The sequence below is a fragment of the Aquarana catesbeiana genome, linkage group LG03 (genome assembly GCF_042186555.1).
Source record: "Aquarana catesbeiana isolate 2022-GZ linkage group LG03, ASM4218655v1, whole genome shotgun sequence".
NCBI classification, from domain to species: Eukaryota; Metazoa; Chordata; class Amphibia; order Anura; family Ranidae; genus Aquarana; species Aquarana catesbeiana.
Window position 1 is genome coordinate 294,606,748 of NC_133326.1, and position 21,666 is coordinate 294,628,413.

At 41.8% G+C, this 21,666-nt stretch overlaps 1 protein-coding gene across 1 annotated transcript in view; it reads right to left on the reverse strand.

The window, feature by feature from the left end:
• The window catches only part of LRRIQ1 (leucine rich repeats and IQ motif containing 1), a 318,462-nt gene that overhangs the window by 80,194 nt on the left and 216,602 nt on the right, over nucleotides 1-21,666 (reverse strand). Inside the window, exon 22 of the mRNA XM_073620214.1 lies at nucleotides 11,227-11,328. Coding sequence (XP_073476315.1) covers nucleotides 11,227-11,328 — 102 coding nt within the window. The remainder of the gene's footprint in view (nucleotides 1-11,226; nucleotides 11,329-21,666) is intronic.

The window sequence follows — 21,666 nt, forward strand, 5'->3', positions numbered from 1 at the left end:
GGGGGCTGGTACTGACACAGGGGCAGACAGGCAGGGAGGGGAGGGGGGAGAAGGACAGAGGAGCACATAGGAGGACAGGAGTGCTGTGGATGATGGAGGAAAACTGACCACGATGTCAGGGCTCAGCAGCCCCATGTATGCACACTTCAATTTACAGGGGGAAGGGTATAGCTAGGCAGGATCAGCCAGGTGCTTTAAAGGCACAGGATTTTTCTTTTCTTTTTTGGGGGGTTAATAAACGCTTTAACATGAAGTACAATGTTAACATTTCTCAGTCACTATTTTTTTTTCATGAATTTGCAAAACAATATTGTATATTTTGTAAAAAACATTTTTGCAGTGTTATTTTATGTCTGGTTGATTGATACATGCACATTTTGTACATTATAATATACATTTCTGAATCAAAAGGCCTCATTTTTGAAGCATCTAAAGATGTGTTTTTTGTAATGGCTAATAAGAAAGTGTTTAAATATTTACAATTATTATCAAATGATGTCTAACGCATTTTGAGGGTTTTCCTCTTCATGAGAGCCTAAGAGAGTCAAATCTGGTCTGTGTGTTATAATATGAATAAATAGATACAGGAGGCTGGATGGATAGTGTAGCATAACACTACATAGGTGGTGTAGCTTTGTGGGCATATTCACCTTTGCTCTAGGAATTATCCTTCCACATCACAGCACTCTAAATTAAACACCAAAAAGATATATATAATGGGCGGCACAGTGGTGTTGAGGGTAGCACTTTCGCCTACCAGTAAGAAGGGTTGCTGGTTCGAATCCCAACCACGACACTACCTGCCTGGAGTTTGCATGTTCTCCCTGTGCCTGCGTGGGTTTCCTCCAGGTACTCCGGTTTCCTCCCACACTCCAAAGACATGCTGGTAGGTTAATTGGATCCTGTCTAAATTGTCCCTAGTATGTATGAATGTGAGTTACGGACCTTAGATTGTAAGCTCCTTGAGGGTAGGGACTGATGTGAATGTACAATGTATATGTAATGCGCTGCGTAAATTGATGGCGCTATATAAGTACCTGAAATAAATAAATATAATAGAATTGCAGACACTAATGCAAATGTTAAAAACATAGCAATAAAACATATATATATATACACACACACACACAACACATAATATGTAGTAATAGTATAAAATATATACAGTGGCGACGGAAAGTATTGAGACCCCTTTAAATTTTTCACTCTTTGTTATATTGCAGCCATTTGTTTAACCACTTGCCGACCGCCTCACGCTGATATACGTCAGCAGAATGGCACGGGCAGGCAGAATCACGTACCCATATGTGATCTGCCTCCCGCGGGTGGGGGGTCCGATCGGACCCCCCCCGGTGCCCGAGGCGGTCGGCTTTGGTCTGGCAGCGATCAGAGATGAGGGGGAGGCCATCCATTCGTGGCCCCCCCCCTCGCGATCACTCCCAGCCAATGAGAATCCTCCCCTGCCTGTGTGTAGTACACACAGGCAGAGGATGTGATGTCATCTCTCCTCGGCTCGGCAGTTTCCGTTCCGGCGCCGAGGAGAGAAGACATCTGAGTGAGTGCACAAACACACACACAAACAGTAGAACATGCCAGGCACACTTTACACCCCCGATCACCCCCCAATCACCCCCCCCCCCGTCACACTGACACCAAGCAGTTTTTTTTTTTTTTCTGATTACTGCATGGTGTCAGTTTGTGACAGTTAGAAGTGGTAGGGCAGTTAGTGTTAGCCCCCTGTAGGTCTAGGGTACCCCCCTAACCCCCCCTAATAAAGTTTTAACCCCTTGATCATCTCCCGTCACCAGTGTCGCTAAGCGATCATTTTACTGATTGCTGTATTAGTGTCACTGGTGACGCTAGTTAGGGACGTAAATATTTAGGTTCGCCGTCAGCGTTTTATAGCGACAGGGACCCCCATATACTATCTAATAAATGTTTTAATCCCTTGATTGCCCCCTAGTTAACCCTTTCACCACTAATCACCGTATAACTGTTACGGGCGACGCTGGTTAGTTTGTTTATTTTTTATAGTGTCAGGGCACCCGCCGTTTATTACTGAATAAAGGTTTAGCCCCCTGATCGCCCGGCGGTGATATGCGTCGCCCCAGGCAGCGTCAGATTAGCACCAGTACCGCTAACACCCACGCACGCAGCATACGCCTCCCTTAGTGGTATAGTATCTGTACGGATCAATATCTGATCCAATCAGTTCTATACTAGCGTCCCCAGCAGTTTAGGGTTCCCAAAAACGCAGTGTTAGCGGGATCAGCCCAGATACCTGCTAGCACCTGCGTTTTGCCCCTCCGCCCGGCCCAGCCCAGCCCACCCAAGTGCAGTATCGATCGATCACTGTCACTTACAAAACACTAAATGCATAACTGCAGCATTCGCAGAGTCAGGCCTGATCCCTGCGATCGCTAACAGTTTTTTTGGTAGCGTTTTGGTGAACTGGCAAGCACCAGCCCCAAGCAGCATCAGGTTAGCGCCAGTAGCGCTAACACCCACGCACGCACCGTACACCTCCCTTAGTGGTATAGTATCTGATCGGATCAATATCTGATCCGATCAGATCTATACTAGCGTCCCCATCAGTTTAGGGTTCCCAAAAACGCAGTGTTAGCGGGGTCAGCCCAGATACCTGCTAGCACCTGTGTTTTGCCCCTCCGCCCGGCCCAACCCAGCCCTCCCAAGTGCAGTATCAATCGATCACTGACACTTACAAAACACTAAACGCATAACTGCAGCGTTCACAGAGTCAGGCCTGATCCCTGCGGTCGCTAACAGTTTTTTTGGTAGCGTTTTGGTGAACTGGCAAGCACCAGCGGCCTAGTACACCCCGGTCGTAGTCAAACCAGCACTGCAGTAACACGTGGTGACGTGGCGAATCCCATAAGTGCAGTTCAAGCTGGTGAGGTGGCAAGCACAAGTAGTGTCCCGCTGCCACCAAGAAGAAGACAAACACAGGCCCGTCGTGCCCATAGTGTCCTTCCTGCTGCATTCGCCAATCCTAATTGGGAACCCACCGCTTCTGCGCACCGTACTTCCCCCATTCACATCCCCAACCAAATGCAGTCGTCTGCATGAGAGGCGTGACACCCGCTATTATTGTCCCTCCTGTCCTGACAATCCTGGTCTTTGCATTGGTGAATGTTTTGAACGCTACCATACACTAGTTGAGTATTAGCGTAGGGTACAGCATTGCACAGACTAGGCGCCATTTCACAGGGTCTCCCAAGATGCCATCGCATTTTGAGAGACCTGAACCTGGAACCGGTTACAGTTATAAAAGTTACAGTTACAAAAAAAAGTGTATAAAAAAAACAAAAAAAAAACAAACAAAAATATAAAATAAAAAAAAATAGTTGTCGTTTTATTGTTCTCTCTCTCTCTATTCTCTCTCTATTGTTCTGCTCTTTTTTACTGTATTCTATTCTGCAATGTTTTATTGTTATTATGTTTTATCATGTTTGCTTTTCAGGTATGCAATTTTTTATACTTTACCGTTTACTGTGCTTTATTGTTAACCTTTTTTTTGTCTTCAGGTACGCCATTCATGACTTTGAGTGGTTATACCAGAATGATGCCTGCAGGTTTAGGTATCATCTTGGGATCATTCTTTTCAGCCAGCGGTCGGCTTTCATGTAAAAGCAATCCTAGTGGCTAATTAGCCTCTAGACTGCTTTTACAAGCAGTGGGAGGGAATGCCCCCCCCCCCCACCGTCTTCCGTGTTTTTCTCTGGCTCTCCTGTCTCAACAGGGAACCTGAGAATGCAGCCGGTGATTCAGCCAGCTGACCATAGAGCTGATCAGAGACCAGAGTGGCTCCAAATATCTCTATGGCCTAAGAAACCGGAAGCTACGAGCATTTTATGACTTCGATTTCGCCGGATGTAAACAGTGCCATTGGGAAATTGGGGAAGCATTTTATCACACCGATCTTGGTGTGGTCAGATGGTTTGAGGGCAGAGGAGAAATCTAGGGTCTAATAGACCCCAATTTTTTCAAAAAAGAGTACCTGTCACTACCTATTGCTATCATAGGGGATATTTACATCCCCTGAGATAACAATAAAAATGATTTAAAAAAAAATGAAAGGAACAGTTTAAAAATAAGATAAAAAAGCAAAAAAATAATAAAGAAAAAAAAAAAAAAAAAAAAAAAAAAGCACCCCTGTCCCCCCTTGCTCTCGCGCTAAGGCGAACGCAAGCGTCGGTCTGGCGTCAAATGTAAACAGCAATTGCACCATGCATGTGAGGTATCACTGCGAAGGTCAGATCGAGGGTAGTAATTTTAGCAGTAGACCTCCTCTGTAAATCTAAAGTGGTAACCTGTAAAGGCTTTTAAAAATGTATTAATTTTGTTGCCACTGCACGTTTGTGCGCAATTTTAAAGCATGTCATGTTTGGTATCCATGTACTCGGCCTAAGATCATCTTTTTTATTCCATCAAACATTTGGGCAATATAGTGTGTTTTAGTGCATTAAAATTTTAAAAAGTGTGTTTTTTCCCCAAAATCGCTGCGCAAATACTGTGTGAAAAAAAAAAAAATGAAACACCCACCATTTTAATCTGTAGGGCATTTGCTTTAAAAAAATATATAATGTTTGGGGGTTCAAAGTAATTTTCTTGCAAAAAAAATAATTTTTTCATGTAATCAAAAAGTGTCAAAAAGGGCTTTGTCTTTAAGTGGTTAGAAGAGTGGGTGATGTGTGACATAAGCTTCTAAATGTTGTGCATAAAATGCCAGGACAGTTCAAACCCCCCCCAAATGACCCCATTTTGGAAAGTAGACACCCCAAGCTATTTGCTGAAAGGCATGTCGAGTCCATGGAATATTTTATATTGTGACACAAGTTGCGGGAAAGAGACAAATTTTTTTTTTTTGCACAAAGTTGTCACTAAATGATATATTGCTGAAACGTGCCATGGGAATATGTGAAATTACACCCCAAAATACATTCTGTTGCTTCTCTTGAGTATGGGGATACCACATGTGTGGGACTTTTTGGGAGCCTAGCCGTGCACGGGACCCCGAAAACCAAGCACCGCCTTCAGGCTTTCTAAGGGCGTAAATTTTTGATTTCACTCTTCACTGCCTATCACAGTTTCGGAGGCCATGGAATGCCCAGGTGGCAACCCCCCCCCCCAAATGACCCCATTTTGGAAAGTAGACACCCCAAGCTATTTGCTGAGAGGTATAGTGAGTATTTTGCAGACCTCACTTTTTGTCACAAAGTTTTGAAAATTGAAAAAAGAAAAAAAAAAATTTTCTTGTCTTTCTACATTTTAAAAAACAAATGAGAGCTGCAAAATACTCACCATGCCTCTCAGCAAATAGCTTGGGGTGTCTACTTTCCAAAATGGGGTCATTTGGGGGGGGTTTGTGCCACCTGGGCATTCCATGGCCTCCGAAACTGTGATAGGCAGTGAAGAGTGAAATCAAAAATTTACACCCTTAGAAATCCTGAAGGCGGTGATTGGTTTTCAGGGCCCCGTACGTGGCTAGGCTCCTAAAAAGTCCCACACATGTGGTATCCCCATACTCAGGAGAAGCAGCTAAATGTATTTTGGGGTGCAATTCCACATATGTCCATGGCCTGTGTGAGCAATATATCATTTAGTGACAACTTTTTGTAATTTTTTTTTTTTGCCATTATTCAATCACTTGGGACAAAAAAAATGAATATTCAATGGGCTCAACATGCCTCTCAGCAATTTCCTTGGGGTGTCTACTTTCCAAAATGGGGTCATTTGTGGGGGTTTTGTACTGCCCTGCCATTTTAGCACCTCAAGAAACGACATAGGCAGCCATAAATTAAAGGCTGTGTAAATTCCAGAAAATGTACCCTAGTTTGTAGGCGCTATAACTTTTGCGCAAACCAATAAATATACACTTATTGACATTTTTTTTACCAAAGACATGTGGCCGAATACATTTTGGCCTAAATGTATGACTAAAATTGAGTTTATTGGATTTTTTTTAGAACAAAAATTAGAAAATATCATTTTTTTCAAAATTTTCGGTCTTTTTCCGTGTATAGCGCAAAAAATAAAAATGGCAGAGGTGATCAAATACCATCAAAAGAAAGCTCTATTTGTGGGAAGAAAAGGACGCAAATTTCGTTTGGGTACAGCATTGCATGACTGTGCAATTAGCAGTTAAAGCGACGCAGTGCCAAATTGTAAAAAGTGCTCTGGTCAGGAAGGGGGTCCTTCTGGGGCTGAAGTGGTTAAATCATTAGAGTTAATTTTTTTCCTCATTAATGTACACACAGCACCCCATATTGACAGAAAAACACAGAATTGTTGACATTTTTGCAGATTTATTAAAAAAGAAAAACTGAAATATTACATGGTCCTAAGTATTCAGACCCTTTTCCCAGTAGTTAGTAGAAGTACCGTTTTGATCTAATACAGCCATGAGACTTTTTGGGAAAGATGCAACAAGTTTTTCACACCTGGATTTGGGGATCCTCTGCCATTCCTCCTTGCAGATCCTCTCCAGTTCTGTCAGGTTGGATGGTAAATGTTAGTGGACAGCCATTTTTAGGTTTCTCCAGAGATGATCAATTGGGTTTAAGTCAGGGTTCTGGCTGGGCCATTCAAGAACAGTCATGGAGTTGTTGTGAAGTCACTCCTTCGTTATTTTAGCTGTGTGCTTAGGGTCATTGTCTTGTTGGAAGGTAAACATTCGGCCCAGTCTGAGGTCCTGCACATTCTGGAGAAGGTTTTCGTTCAGGATATCCCTGTACTTGGCCACATTCATCTTTCCCTCAATTGCAACCAGTCTTCCTGTCCCTGCAGCTGAAAAACACCCCCACAGCATGATGCTGCCACCACCATGTTTCACTGTTGAGACTGTATTGGACAGGGGATGATCAGTGCCTGGTTTTCTCCACACATACCGCTTAGAATTAAGGCCAAAAAGTTCTATCTTGGTCTCATCAGACCAGAGAATCTTATTTATCACCATCTTGGAGTCCTTCAGGTGTTTTTTTAGCAAACTCCATGCGGGCTTTCATGTGTCTTGCAATGAGGAGAGGCTTCCGTCGGGGCACTCTGCCATAAAGCCCCGACTGGTGGAGGGCTGCAGTGATGGTTGACTTTCTACAACTTTCTCCCATCTCCCGACTACATTTCTGGAGCTCAGCCACAGTGATCTTTGGGTTCTTCTTTACCTCTCTCACCAAGGCTCTTATCCCCCGATAGCTCAGTTTGGCCGGACGGCCAGCTCTAGGAAGGGTTCTGGTTGTCCCAAGCGTCTTCCATTTAAGGATTATGGAGGCCACTGTGCTCTTAGGAACCTTAAGTGCAGAATTTTTTTGTAACTTTGGCCAGATCTGTGCCTTGCCACAATTCTGTCTCTGAGCTCTTCAGGCAGTTCCTTTGACCTCATGATTCTCATTTGCTCTGACATGCACTGTGAGCTGTAAGGTCTTATATAGACAGGTGTGTGGCTTTCCTAATCAAGTTCAATCAGTATAATCAAACACAGCTGGACTCAAATGAAGGTGTAGAACCATCTCAAGGATGATCAGAAGAGTTAAATATATGAGTGTCACAGCAAAGGGTCTGAATACTTAGGACCATGTGTTATTTCAGTTTTTCTTTTTTAATAAATCTGCAAAAATGTCAACAATTCTGTGTTTTTCTGTCAATATGGGGTGCTGTGTGTACATTAATGAGGAATAAAAATGAACTTAAATGATTGTAGGAAATGGCTGCAATATAACAAAGAGTGAAACATTTAAGGGGGTCTGAATACTTTCCGTCCCCACTGTATATGTAAATGTAAAAAAAAATTCACATAAACATATAAAATTATGCTATCTTTTAATGTACATATGAACATATATTTGTATATGCACGTCAATTTTTTTATATGTTTATGTGAATTTTTTTACATTTACATATACACAGTATCTCACAAAAGTGAGTACACCCCTCACATTTTTGTAAATAATTTATTATATCTTTTCATGTGACACGCACCAAAGAAATGACACTTTGCTACAATGTACAGGTATGATCAAAAATCATTTGATCATACCTTGTGTGGATATCACTTTATAACAATCCATCAAGTGTTTAACATTGCTCTTTATTCATATGTACAAATATGTAGTATTACTCTGTATATATCTAATTTGTTTATAATAAGCTATTTTTTAATGATTCATGCATTAGGCCACGCACCTTCCTTTTCCCTTTATATAGCAGCTGTAATTCAACTCTGCTACAACATAGTAATGTCAGAACTTGCCTACCAACTTGGCCAATAGGAATGTGGAGGGCAGAAGGGGCAGGCAAGCATCATGATAACTAGGAAGTGCCAAAGCATTGTGTGTGCAGAACTGTCTGCATTTGGCTGTAGCAAAGGTGAATGAGTGCAGCTGAAAGTTGTGTACAGACACCTCTATGTAACTGCATTTTATACCACTTATCAGCAATCATGACATTTAAGGTCTTTTCTTACCACCTGACCAACAGAAAGCATATGTTGGCTAAACGGCAAAATGTATCTATACTTGCATAATCGTATTTACCACCTGTTCTTGATCTTTTGCTCTTGGTATCATCAAAATACCTGGGTGGTAATTTGGAAGAATTCTGTAACATCATTTCATATATATATATATATATATATATATATATATATATATATTGGGATTGGTATTACACTTTCATACCAAAATTTTTATTTATAGTTGGGTGCCTTATGGTTTTTCAGAAGATCCATGATCTTGCAAACAAACATACAAAACAGCAACTTTTCATTGATCTCAGCTTGATAAACTTTCTCAAGCAAATGTGACCTATGATAGCGGGTCCCCGCTCAGGCTGTCAAAGTCTGGTTAGTTGGATGCTGCTGACCACTTGCTAAGAAAAGAGCAATTGGTCATGATCCTCCCTGAGACAAACCAGCTCCAGGGATACCTTCCTGCGCTTCCTGCTTCCTCCTTTGTAGTCATACATATGCATGTTCGAGGCTCAGGCAATCAAAGTGACAATACTCCACAAAGTACTTTTATTAGAAAAGTCTTTCAGATTGCTTTGTATTTACAAATGCCATCTGATATCTATGGCTAGCAATAGTTTCTTCATTTTTACAGAAAGTAACTGAGATAGCACATAAATGCTATTAGTCTTTGATATAGAATTTCACTTTTCCTGGTGCTCTGGTCTGACTGTCTCTATTCGCTTTGATTCCTTCTCTTTGTGAGGATTTCTCTACTGTCTTGCTTTCCTAACCTCGACATTGAAGAGTAACAGAAGTATACCATTTTTTACCACAGGCTTTCTACCACTCACCATCTGTATTTAATTAATAACTGTTATTGTTTTGGGGCCTCATTTCTGATAGGTGTAAATGATATACCTCTAGACTTTACAAGTCGATTAGATGAGCCCTCATCTTAGAACTCTACTTAGATTATTATATTTATGTGGCCTAAAAACAATATTGAATTATTTGAAAAACAATTCAGTGTACTTAAGATTTATACAATGGACACACTGCAAATGATCTAAGCCAGATCCATATTCAAAATGCAATAATACAGAGATATTACTGGGATTGCCATTTTTTAGTAAAAACACAGGGTATTCAATATAGTGTACAGTTTTATACATATTGAAATCTACAGTTAACAGTTCCAATATTATATTATTTAATTTGCTGCTAATAAAGAGATTAAACATTATCTCTGCATGGGTATTCCATAATTGCATATGCTGTTATGTATTAACCTTACCCATTTTGTATGCAAGCTTTTTCCTGGAAAGATGAAAAAATGTAACAAAGGGATATAGAACAAAGGGATATAGCTGGACACTCATAATTATCTATTTAACCCCATTATCGCACATAAAAAAACACATACCTCGTTTAGAAAATGTCTACAAAAAAAAATTTAAATTCCTTTTGCAACCATAAATCTGGCAATTATGTGTATTTATCAGGTAAGAACCCACAATAGACATTTTTATACATTTGATACATTCTGATCTTTGAAATGACCAATTACAATTTTTAAATCTGTTTTTAAACAACACTAAACATAGGGGGTTATATACTAAAGGCAAATCCACTTTGCACTGCAAGTGCACTTGGAAGTGCAGTCGCTGTAGATCCGAAGGGGGACATGCAAGGAAAATAAAAAACAGCATTTTAGCTTGCACATGATTGGATGATAAAATCAGCAGAGCTTCCTCTCATTTCAGATCCACCCCTCAGATTTAAAGCGACTGCACTTTCAAGTGCACTTTCAAGTGCACTTGTAGTGCAAAGAGGATTTGCCTTTCGTAAATAACCCCCATAGTCTAATTAAGCCAGTAATAAAACTAAACTAGAAAGTAATGAGTAAGTGGGTATAATTAACTTTACATTAAAAAAAAAAAATACAAAGTTTAGTTAAAATATTTAAAAGTGTACTGGAGAACTGTAATACTGTTTGGATACCCCAGCTTTTATATCACTTATTGGTTTGCCACTGGTAAGTGCTGTTGATATCTCTGTTATTAAACCATGATTTATTTGGCATATCCAGTTGTAATTAAACATGTAAGCCCAATATAGGGAAAAAAAATATTCTAATGGAGGATATACCAAGTTTAGGGTTAAACCGGGAAACATGTTAATGATTTTTTGACATGTATTTATAAAATAACCATAAATGAAACCTAAAACAAAATTTTAACCAATATAGACAATACATTTTATAACATGACAGCAATACGGATGAAAAAACAGAAATACTATATTCAGATATTAAAAATATAAACGTACTAGTTTACTGGCATGTACAGCACAAACAATTTAATAACAACGGTTACTAAAAAAAACTACGCACAACAAAATAATGTCTATATATCGCTATATAACTAATGATAATAAAACAATATATCAATCTACCCATAATCTCCTACTCTATTAGCTTTTAGACAATCCCTGAAAACCCTCCCTCATCCAAGAACCCTATCCTACACCCACACTTAACAACTGTATTTTCATTTTTTCCATCAGTTCATCCCCCACAGTTATTACCTTTTGTTTCACTTGACCCTCCCTTCTAGATTGTAAGCTCTAACGAGCAGGGCCCTCTGATTCCTCATGTATTGAATTGTATTGTAACTGCCCTCATGTTGTAAAGCGCTGCACAGACTTTTGCCACTATATAAATCCTGTATATTAATAATGTAAAAACATTTTTATGTACTTACCTTGAAAATATTCCATCTTTGTTATCTGTGTCTTCTTTGGTGGCTTTACAGGAGGATGTTTATTTTCATTATTTTTGAACAACGCCAGGCGCACAGCTGGGTCTAGATGAAAAAGTACATGTCAAAATTAAAAGGGCATGATATGTTTTACTGTTGTAAAGCTTAGGTTACTCTTGCTTGGACTTAGATGGCATGAGAACTGTCCTTCCAAGAAAACAAAAGAAATACTTTAACAAAATCCTTCAAGAAATGCTTCTTTTGACAGGAGACAGGTTAACAAAAAGTACTACATAAGACATTTACAGCGACAGACAAAATAATATATTTATTTACTAACTCTAATTTACATATATATCTTAATGTATATATATATATATATATATATATATATATATATATATATATATAGTTCTTAACTATAAAAAAACAATCTATGTTAAGAATAAAAATTATAATTTACACAAAATATTTGTTATATATTTTGACATAACTTGAATATGCACTACATATAACTGTATATGCTATAATTTGTTTTAGCTAATCCAATATAAATAGGCATGCAAATTCAGACGTAGTGCACAGGCTTTCTACAATATAATATTGCTTCTACATCAATGCATAAAATATGACGTTGAAAAAGTAGATTCTATAGAATTATGTAACTGAAGTTCTCTAATCAAGGATCAACTAAGTAGATGAAAAATTCAGAAAATCTAGACTGTCATGCTTCTAAAACCTTGAACCAATTTTTTAATATAGTTTCAACTTCAAAGCATGTCTGTTCTGTGATGCTTCTCATTTGTTTGTGAAAAGTTTCTTTTTCTGTTTTTCGAAAGACTCCATTGGGAAACCACTGAAATTTGAACATGAGTCACAAATAAGTATACCAAATGTATTAGTACTTTGTATTTAGTACTATTATTACATTTTTCCCTTTACCAAAGAACACTATTGTTGTATATAGCTAATGCCCAACCCTATGTTATCAATATACCTTGTTAAAAAGGAACTCAAACTTCTACATGCTTTAAAAAAAAATAAAAAGGATCATTAAAACAAAACAAAAATGACCCCCCCCCTCCGCACCCCTCAAAAAACCCCCAGAAAGGCGTGTCTTTAAATCAATAGATTTTATCTGTGTGAGAGATCATATTGTATTTGAACAGGGTCTAAACAAAGAGGAGATGCTCTGCTTGAACTGCCTCCTGACTCACATGCAAAAAGTTTTGTAAAAGGCTACATTCTGAAAGATGCTAAAACCTAAAGTATAACTAAAGGCAAAACTTTTTTTTTTTTTTAGTTTTGGATAGAGTACAGAGGGATTAGAACACTTTTCAGTTTGTATTGCTGTTAGTGCCCCTGTAACCCTCTTTATTTGTCCTGTTTACCATTATTATTAATTTTAATTATCATTAAAAGTGAAAGTAAAAGAAAACTCCACTTTTGGGCTGTCTCCAGAAAAGTAATAGAGGGGTAGTCTTCCAATGGGGACACTAGTTCTGGTGACCTGGGGGTCCCCAAGAAATTCCCTTAATTAGCAGGGATTTCATCTTACTTCCTGTTTTGGCTGTGGCACAGGAAGTGCAGGTAAATCTCCCCAATGGGACAAAGATGGCAAAAATAAACCTTACAGTGGTTATAACCCTCCCTTACTCTATCCAAAATGAAAAAAATAAAAGTTTTGCCTATAGTTCTACTTTACTGTGAAAAATGTAAGTTACATAAATCTACTAATAAGCTAGTTAAATCCTTTAACACTGTTGCATATTTTTTATGAAGACTTAATATAGTGAGTCATGTATATTCTTCCTACATTCTCAAGACAATATAGAAAATAACACTGAATACATTATCAACTTGCCAACCAGCCGCTGTCATTATACTGTGGCAGTAGTGATTAGGAACAGAGATCTCTTTCCTCCTCCAGTCAGTCCCACCCCCCCATTTAGAAACACCTCCCAGGGAACACATTTAACCCCTTGACCGCCCCCTAGTGTTAACCCCTTCCCTGCCAGTGACATTTACACAGTAATCAGTGCATTTTTATAGCACTGATTGCTGTATAAATGTCACTGGTCCCAAAAAAGTGTCAAAAGTGTCTAATCTGTCCGCTACAATGCCGCAGTCCCGCTAAAAATTGCAGATCGCCGCCATTACTAGTAGAAAAAAAATAAAAATGCCATAAATCTATCCCCTGTTTAGTAGAAGCTATAACTTTTGCGGAAACTAATCATATGCTTATTGCTATTTTTTACCAAAAATATGCAGAAGAATACATATTGGCCTAAACTGATGAAGACATTTTTTTTTTATTATGTATTTTTTTAATAGATATTTATTATAGCAAAAGTAAAAAATATTGTTTTTTTTTGTTTATAGCGCAGAAAATAAAAACCGCAGAGGTGATCAAATACCAGCAAAAGAAAGCTCTAATTGTAGGAAAGGACGCCAGTTTTGTTTGGGTACAGTGTCGCACGACAGCGCAATTGTCAGCTAAAGCGATGCAGTACCGTATCACAAAAAATGGCCTGGTCATTAAGGGGGAAAATCTTCTGGTCTGTAAGTGGTTAAGCATATTGGAACTGATTTACTGAAAGCAAAAATGCTGTTCACTTTGCAAGGGAATTTTCCTTAGCTTAGTGAATGTGGTGTAAATTCACTTTGCAATGAATTACACCTTGATGTGCAAGAAAAAACAAAACAAAAAAACAAGTAGATTATGTTTCACGTGATTGGATGATGGAAGTCAGCAGAGTTTCACCTCTTTCATTAAGCTAAGGGAAAATTCCCTTGCAAAGTGAGCCTATTTGACTAAAGTAATTTAACCTCACAGACTCCGACCTACTAAAGAAATTGAGCACATTCACTTTGCAAAGTGACTTTTCACTCCAGTTCCTATGCTTTTGTGCATAAGATGTGGAAACAAGGCTAAGTGACTTAATTATGCACAAAAATATAGGAACTGGGGTGCAGAAAAATTGCAGCAGGTGTTCTGGACTGATGAGTCAAAATTTGAAATATTTGTTAGCCGAAGGGCTGGAGAGCGGTACAAAAATGAGTGTCTTCAGGCAACAATGAAGCATGGTGGAGGTTCCATGCAAGTTAGGGGCTGCATTTCTGCAAATTGGAGATGGAGAATTGGTCAGGATCAATACTTAGAAGTACAGGCAGATACTTACCCATTATGTCATACCATCAGGGAACTGTGTGATTGACCTCAAATTTATTCTACAGCAGGACAATGACCCCAAATATACATCCAAAGTCATTAAGAACTATCTTCGGTGTGAAGAACAAGGAGTCCTGAAAGTGATGGTTTGGCCTTCACAGAGCCCTGATCTTATCAACAGCCAGTCTGTTTGGGATTACATGAAGAGACAGAAGGATTTGAGGCATCCTAGATTCACAGAGGATCTGTGCCTAGTTCTCCAAGATGTGTGGAACAACCTACCTGCCGATTTCCTTTAAAAACTGTGTGCAAGTATATTTGGAAGAATTGATGCTGTTTTTAACCACTTGCCGACTGCCTCACGCTGATATACGTCAGCAGAATGGCACGGGCAGGCAGAATCACATACCTGTACGTGATCTGCCTCCCGTGGGTGGGGGGTCCCGTCGGACCCCCCCCCCCCGGTGCCCAAGGTGGTCAGCTTTGGTCTGGGAGCGATGAGAGGTGAGGGGGAGATCATCCATTCGTGGTCCCCCCTCGCGATCGCTCCCAGCCAATGAGAATCATTCCTCTGCTGCTGTATGCTAAACAGCAGCAAAGGAAACGAAGTCATCTCTCCTCGGCTCGGTATTTTCCGTTCCGGCACCGAGGAGAGAAGACTGCAATGTGAGTGTAAAACACTGCACACACAGTAGAACATGCCAGGCACACTTTACACCCCCCGACCCCCCCCCCGATCACCCCTATCCCCACCCCCCCCCCCCCCGTCACACTGACACCAAGCATTTTTTTTTTTTTTCTGATTACTGCATGGTGTCAGTTTGTGACAGTTAGTGTGGTAGGGCAGTTAGTGTTAGCCCCCTTTAGGTCTAGGATACCCCCCTACCCCCCCAATAAAGTTTTAACCCCTTGATCACCCCCCGCCACCAGTGTCGCTAAGCGATCATTTTTCTGATCGCTGTATTAATGTCACTGGTGACGCTAGTTAGGGAGGTAAATATTTAGGTTCGCCGTCAGCGTTTTATAGCGACAGGGACCCACATATACTATCTAATAAATGTTTTAACCCCTTGATTGCCCCCTAGTTAACCCCTTCACCAGTGATCACCGTATAACTGTTACGGGTGACGCTGGTTAGTTCGTACATTTTTTATAGTGTCAGGGCACCCGCCGTTTATTACCGAATAAAGTCCCCAGCAGTTTAGGGTTCCCAAAAACGCAGTGTTAGCGGGATCAGCCCAGATACCTGCTAGCACCTGCATTTTGCCCCTCTGCCCGGCCCAGCCCACCCAAGTGCAGTATCGATCGATCACTGTCACTTACAAAACAATAAACACACATAACTGCAGCGTTCGCAGAGTCAGGCCTGATCCCTGCGATCGCTAAAAGTTTTTTTGGTAGCGTTTTGGTGAACTGGCAAACACCAGCCCCAAGCAGCGTCAGGTTAGCGCCAGTACCACTAACACCCACGCACGCACCGTACACCTCCCTTAGTGGTATAGTATCTGAACGGATCAATATCTGATCTGATCAGATCTATACTAGCGTCCCCAGCAGTTTAGGGTTCCCAAAAACGCAGTGTTAGTGTCAAGACTATACTCACCGAGGCCGAGATGCCGAGAGCGGCTCGCCCTTACGACCACGCGCACCCGACCCCTGGAGGTGATACAGGGAGTTGGAGGCACGCGGAGGCACGGGCTTCCGGTGGTGACTGAATTCCTGAAGGAAGTCCGTGTAGCCGTTGGTCACTGGAGAAGCTGCAGACAAATGGTTAGCTGAAACTGGTGTACCAAGGCGGGCAAGTCCGTATTCAGGCAGAGATCAGGAGCGGGGTATCGGGCAAGAGCAAGTCCGTGTAACAGGCTGAGATCAGGGGTATCAGGCAGGCAGAGGGTAATCCGTTAAACAAGCAGGGGTCAGAGGTATCAGGCAGGCAGAGAGTAATCCGTTTTACAAGCAGAGGTCAGGGGTATCCGGCAGGCAGAGAGAATAGTCCGTTTTACTAGCAGAGGTCAGGGGTATCAGGCAGGCAGAGAGAATAGTCCGTTTTACTAGCAGAGGTCAGGGGTATCAGGCAGGCAGAGAGGGTAATCCGTATAAACAAGCAGAGTAGCACAGGGAACACAATAGGCAGCAGGGAAAATCAGGCACAGGGGACAGGGCACAGCTGACGACTAACCAGCAACCCGACTGGGCGCTGGAGCCGTCAGAAGTAGCCCACCGGCGAGCGCGTCAGCGTGACGTGCCGCCGGGCACCCGCACGGCCACGGCGCGCACATGGGGACCGCCGTGCACCCGCGCGCGCCGCACCATTGGGCCGCGAACGAGTGTGCGGCGCAGCGTGAGTCCTCCGCGCATGCGCCGTGGAGCCCGGCGGACGGAGGCGGCTTGTGCCTCCTGACAGTGCCCCCCTCCTAAGGGCGGACACTGAACGCCCAGACTGGACATCACCTCCGGGTGGTCTCGGTGGAAAGCTTGAATTAAGCGTGGTGCATGTAGGTTCCTTGCAGGTTCCCAAGAGTTGTCCTCAGGTGGATAACCCTTCCACTGGATCAGATACTGCAGTTGTCTGCCCTTCTTCCTACAGTTAAGGATGGACTCCACCTCAAACTCATTCTCTCCATCCACCCTAACTGGTGGCGGAGGAAGCTCCCCTCTCTCCGGAAAAGTGCTGTCCACCACAGGCTTCAGTAAGGACACGTGGAAGACAGGGTGGATTCTGTAAGTCTTCGGTAGTGCTAGCTCCATAGCCACAGGGTTGATAATCCTTTTGATGGGGAAAGGACCAATGAACTTGGGTCCCAATTTCCGCGAAGGCACGGATAGTTTAAGGTTGGTAGTGGATAACCAGACTTCTTCTCCAAGTTTAAAGGTTGGATTTTCCCTCCTGCCCCGGTCATATTGCTCCTTGTAATCCGTTTGAGCCCTCTGCAACATGTCCTGAATCCTCCGGAAATTTGCCTGTAAAGAGGCCACTCTGTCCTGCACGGCAGGGACTGCTATCTCGGGAACATCGTTGGACAGGAAGGTGGGATGGAATCCACAATTTGCCCAGAAAGGCGTTTGGTTAGTAGCAGCGTGAACAGAATTGTTATACGCGAACTCTGCGTATGGGAGAAGGCTTGCCCAATCATCTTGAGATCCCGAGCAGAAACACCGCAGATATTGCTCTAGGGTCTGGTTCGTCCTCTCCGTTTGGCCGTTACTCTGAGGGTGGTAAGCTGATGAGAGGCAGACTTTGATATTTAAGGCTTTGCAGAGCTCCCTCCAAAATTTGGACGTAAATTGTACACCCCTGTCCGATACGATGTTCTTTGGTACTCCATGGAGCCTGATGATTTCCTTGAGAAAAATATTGGCAGTCTCTAAGGCCGAGGGGGTGCCCTTCATGGGCAAAAAATGGGCCATCTTGGAGAGACGGTCAACCACGACAAAAATAGTGGTAAAGCCCCCCGAGGCTGGCAGGTCCACTATGAAATCCATGGAGACGTCAGACCATGGTCGTTCGGGGATCGGTAGAGGTCTTAGTAAACCCCAGGACTTGGTGTTTCGCCCCTTGTTCCGCTGACACGGAGGGCAGGATGCCACATACTCTTTGCAATCCCGTCTCCACCCAGGCCACCAAAAGGAACGAGAAACCAGCTTGGACGTCTTCCTTACTCCAAAATGCCCTGCGAGTCTATGGTCATGGCACATCTGAAGGGTTAGTGACCGTGTCTCCCGAGGTACAAAAATTTTTCCACGGATCCAGAAGAAATTACCATTTCTTTTCAAGGATTGCACCTCTGGTTCCATGCAAGAGTTGGATGATGATTTGATGGATGACATCAAATCCACTTGTGCCACCCCAAGGAAGTTTTGGGAAGAGAGGATAGTAACAGGTTCCGACGTTTGGGACTCTGCCGAGAACATCCGTGAGAGTGCGTCTGCCTTTCCATTCTTTGAGCCAGGTCTATAGGATATGTGGAAGTTGAAGCGAGAGAAAAAGAGAGCCCAGCGGGCTTGTCTAGGTCTTAGTCGTTTTGCTGTCCGTAAGTACTCAAGGTTTTTATGATGTGTAAAGATCATTACCGGATGTAATGCGCCTTCGAGCAGATACCTCCATTCTTCAAGAGCAAATTTTATGGCCAGCAACTCCCTGTCACCCACGTCATAGTTTAACTCGGGCGGGCTGAGTTTCCGAGAAGCGAATGCAACGGGGTGAAGGATAGCCTTGGGCCCTTGTCTTTGAGAGAGAATTGCTCCTGTGGCAATTTCCGAAGCGTCCACCTCCAAAACATATGGCTGGGAAGGATCGGGGTGGCGAAGAATTGGAGCCAAACTAAACAGATCCTTTAATTTCAAAAAGGCCTCTTGTGCGGCCTCACTCCACCGGAAAGAGTTGTGCTGACGGGTTAGCTGGGTGATAGGTGCTACAATGGTCGAGAATCCAACAATGAATTTCCGATAAAAGTTAGCAAATCCTATGAATCGTTGAACCCCTTTTTTATCGGATGGAGCTGGCCAATCTTGGATGGCTTGTATCTTTTGGGGATCCATTGCGATCCCGCCGGCCGATATGATGAACCCCAGGAATTGTACCACTGATCTCTCGAACTCACACTTTTCCACTTTCAGATAAAGCTTGTGCTGTTTTAATATGGTAAGGACCTTTTTGACATGCCCCCTGTGTAGCTCAATCGTGGGAGAGAAAATGAGTATGTCATCCAGGTAAACAACAAGGAAGTCATCCAGGTATTCTCGGAATATGTCGTTTACTAGGTGCTGGAAAGTGGCTGGAGCATTGCATAGCCCGAATGGCATCACCAGGTACTCGAAGTGTCCAAACCTGGACCTGAACGCTGTCTTCCATTCATCCCCGGCTCTGATTCTAACAAGGTTATAGGCACCCCGCAGGTCTAATTTGGAGAAGACCTTGGCAGATTGGAATAGCTCCGGGATGAGTGGTAGTGGGTACCTGTTCTTAATGGTGATATTATTAAGCTGCCGGTAGTCCACACAAGGTCTAAGGGACCCATCTTTCTTCCCGACAAAGAATATCCCTGCTCCAGCAGGTGAGGATGAAGGACGGATAAACCCCTTTTCCAGGTTCTCATCGATGTACTGTCTGAGCGCCTCCAGTTCAGTCTCGGAGAGAGGGAATATACGACCGAACGGAATCACGGATCCCGGCAACACTTTCACAGGGTCTCCCAAGATGCCATTGCATTTTGAGGGACCCGAACCTGGAACCGGTTACAGTTATAAAAGTTAGTTACAAAAAAAAGTGTAAAAAAAAAATATATGTATAAAATTTTAAAAAATAGTTGTTGTTTTATTGTTCTCTTTCTCTCTATTCTCTCTCTATTGTTCTGCTCTTTTTTACTGTATTCTATTCTGCAATGTTTTATTGTTATTATGTTTTATCATGTTTGCTTTTCAGGTATGCAATTTTTTATACTTTACCGTTTACTGTGTTTTATTGTTAACCATTTTTTTGTCTTCAGGTACGCAATTCACGACTTTGAGTGGTTATACCAGAATGATGAATGCAGGTTTAGGTATCATCTTGGTATCATTCTTTTTTTTTTGTTTCAAATATTTTATTGAAGATTATAAAGTCTTTACAGCAATTGTGATACAAACAACAGTAAACATAGATTATAACGTCTATTACAGTATGAGTTTATGACTTGAGAAATAACCCAGCCGGGCTTGAAGTTCGCAGACATACTATTATAGGTATCATTCTTTTTAGCCAGCGGTCGGCTTTCATGTAAAAGCAATCCTAGCGGCTAATTAGCCTCTAGACTGCATTTACAAGCAGTGGGAGGGAATGCCCCCCCCCACCGTCTTCCGTGTTTTTCTCTGGCTCTCCTGTCTCAACAGGGAACCTGAGAATGCAGCCGGTGATTCAGCCAGCTGACCATAGAGCTGATCAGAGACCAGAGTGGCTCCAAACATCTCTATGGCCTAAGAAACCGGAAGCTATGAGCATTTCATGACTTAGATTTCGCCGGATGTAAACAGCGCCATTGGGAAATTGGGAAAGCATTTTATCACACCGATCTTGGTGTGGTCAGATGCTTTGAGGGCAGAGGAGAGATCTAGGGTCTAATAGACCCCAATTTTTTCAAAAAAGAGTACCTGTCACTACCTATTGCTATCATAGGGGATATTTACATTCCCTGGGATAACAATAAAAATGATAAAAAAAAAAAAAAGAAAGGAACAGTTTAAAAATAAGATAAAAAAGCAAAAAAATAATAAAGGAAAAAAAGCACCCCTGTCCCCCCCTGCTCTCGCGCTAAGGCGAACGCAAGCGTCGGTCTGGCGTCAAATGTAAACAGCAATTGCACCATGCATGTGAGGTATCACCGCGAAGGTCAGATCGAGGGTAGTAATTTTAGCAGTAGACCTCCTCTGTAAATCTAAAGTGGTAACCTGAAAAGGCTTTTAAAGGCTTTTAAAAATGTATTTATTTTGTTGCCACTGCACGTTTGTGCGCAATTTTAAAGCAAGTCATGTTTGGTATCCATGTACTCGGCCTAAGATCATCTTTTTTATTTCATCAAACATTTGGGCAATATAGTGTTTTTTAGTGCATTAAAATTTAAAAAAGTGTGTTTTTTTCCCCAAAAAATGCGTTTGAAAAATCGCTGTGCAAATACTGTGTGAAAAAAAAAATGAAACACCCACCATTTTAATCTGTAGGGCATTTGCTTTAAAAAAATATATAATGTTTGGGGGTTCAAAGTAATTTTCTTGCAAAAAAAAATAATTTTTTCATGTAAACAAAAAGTGTCAGAAAGGGCTTTGTCTTCAAGTGGTTAGAAGAGTGGTTGATGTGTGACATAAGCTTCTAAATGTTGTGCATAAAATGCCAGGACAGTTCAAACCCCCCCAAATGACCCCATTTTGGAAAGTAGACACCCCAAGCTATTTGCTGAGAGGCATGTCGAGTCCATGGAATATTTTATATTGTGACACAAGTTGCGGGAAAAAGACAATTTTCTTTTTTTTTTTTTCACAAAGTTGTCACTAAATGATATATTGCTCAAACATGCCATGGGAATATGTGAAATTACACCCCAAAATACATTCTGTTGCTTCTCCTGAGTACGGGGATACCACATGTGTGAGACTTTTTGGGAGCCTAGCCACGCACGGGACCCCGAAAAACAAGCACCGCCTTCAGGCTTTCTAAGGGCGTAAATTTTTGATTTGACTCTTCACTGCCTATCACAGTTTCGGAGGCCATGGAATGCCCAGGTGGCACAAAACCCTCCCAA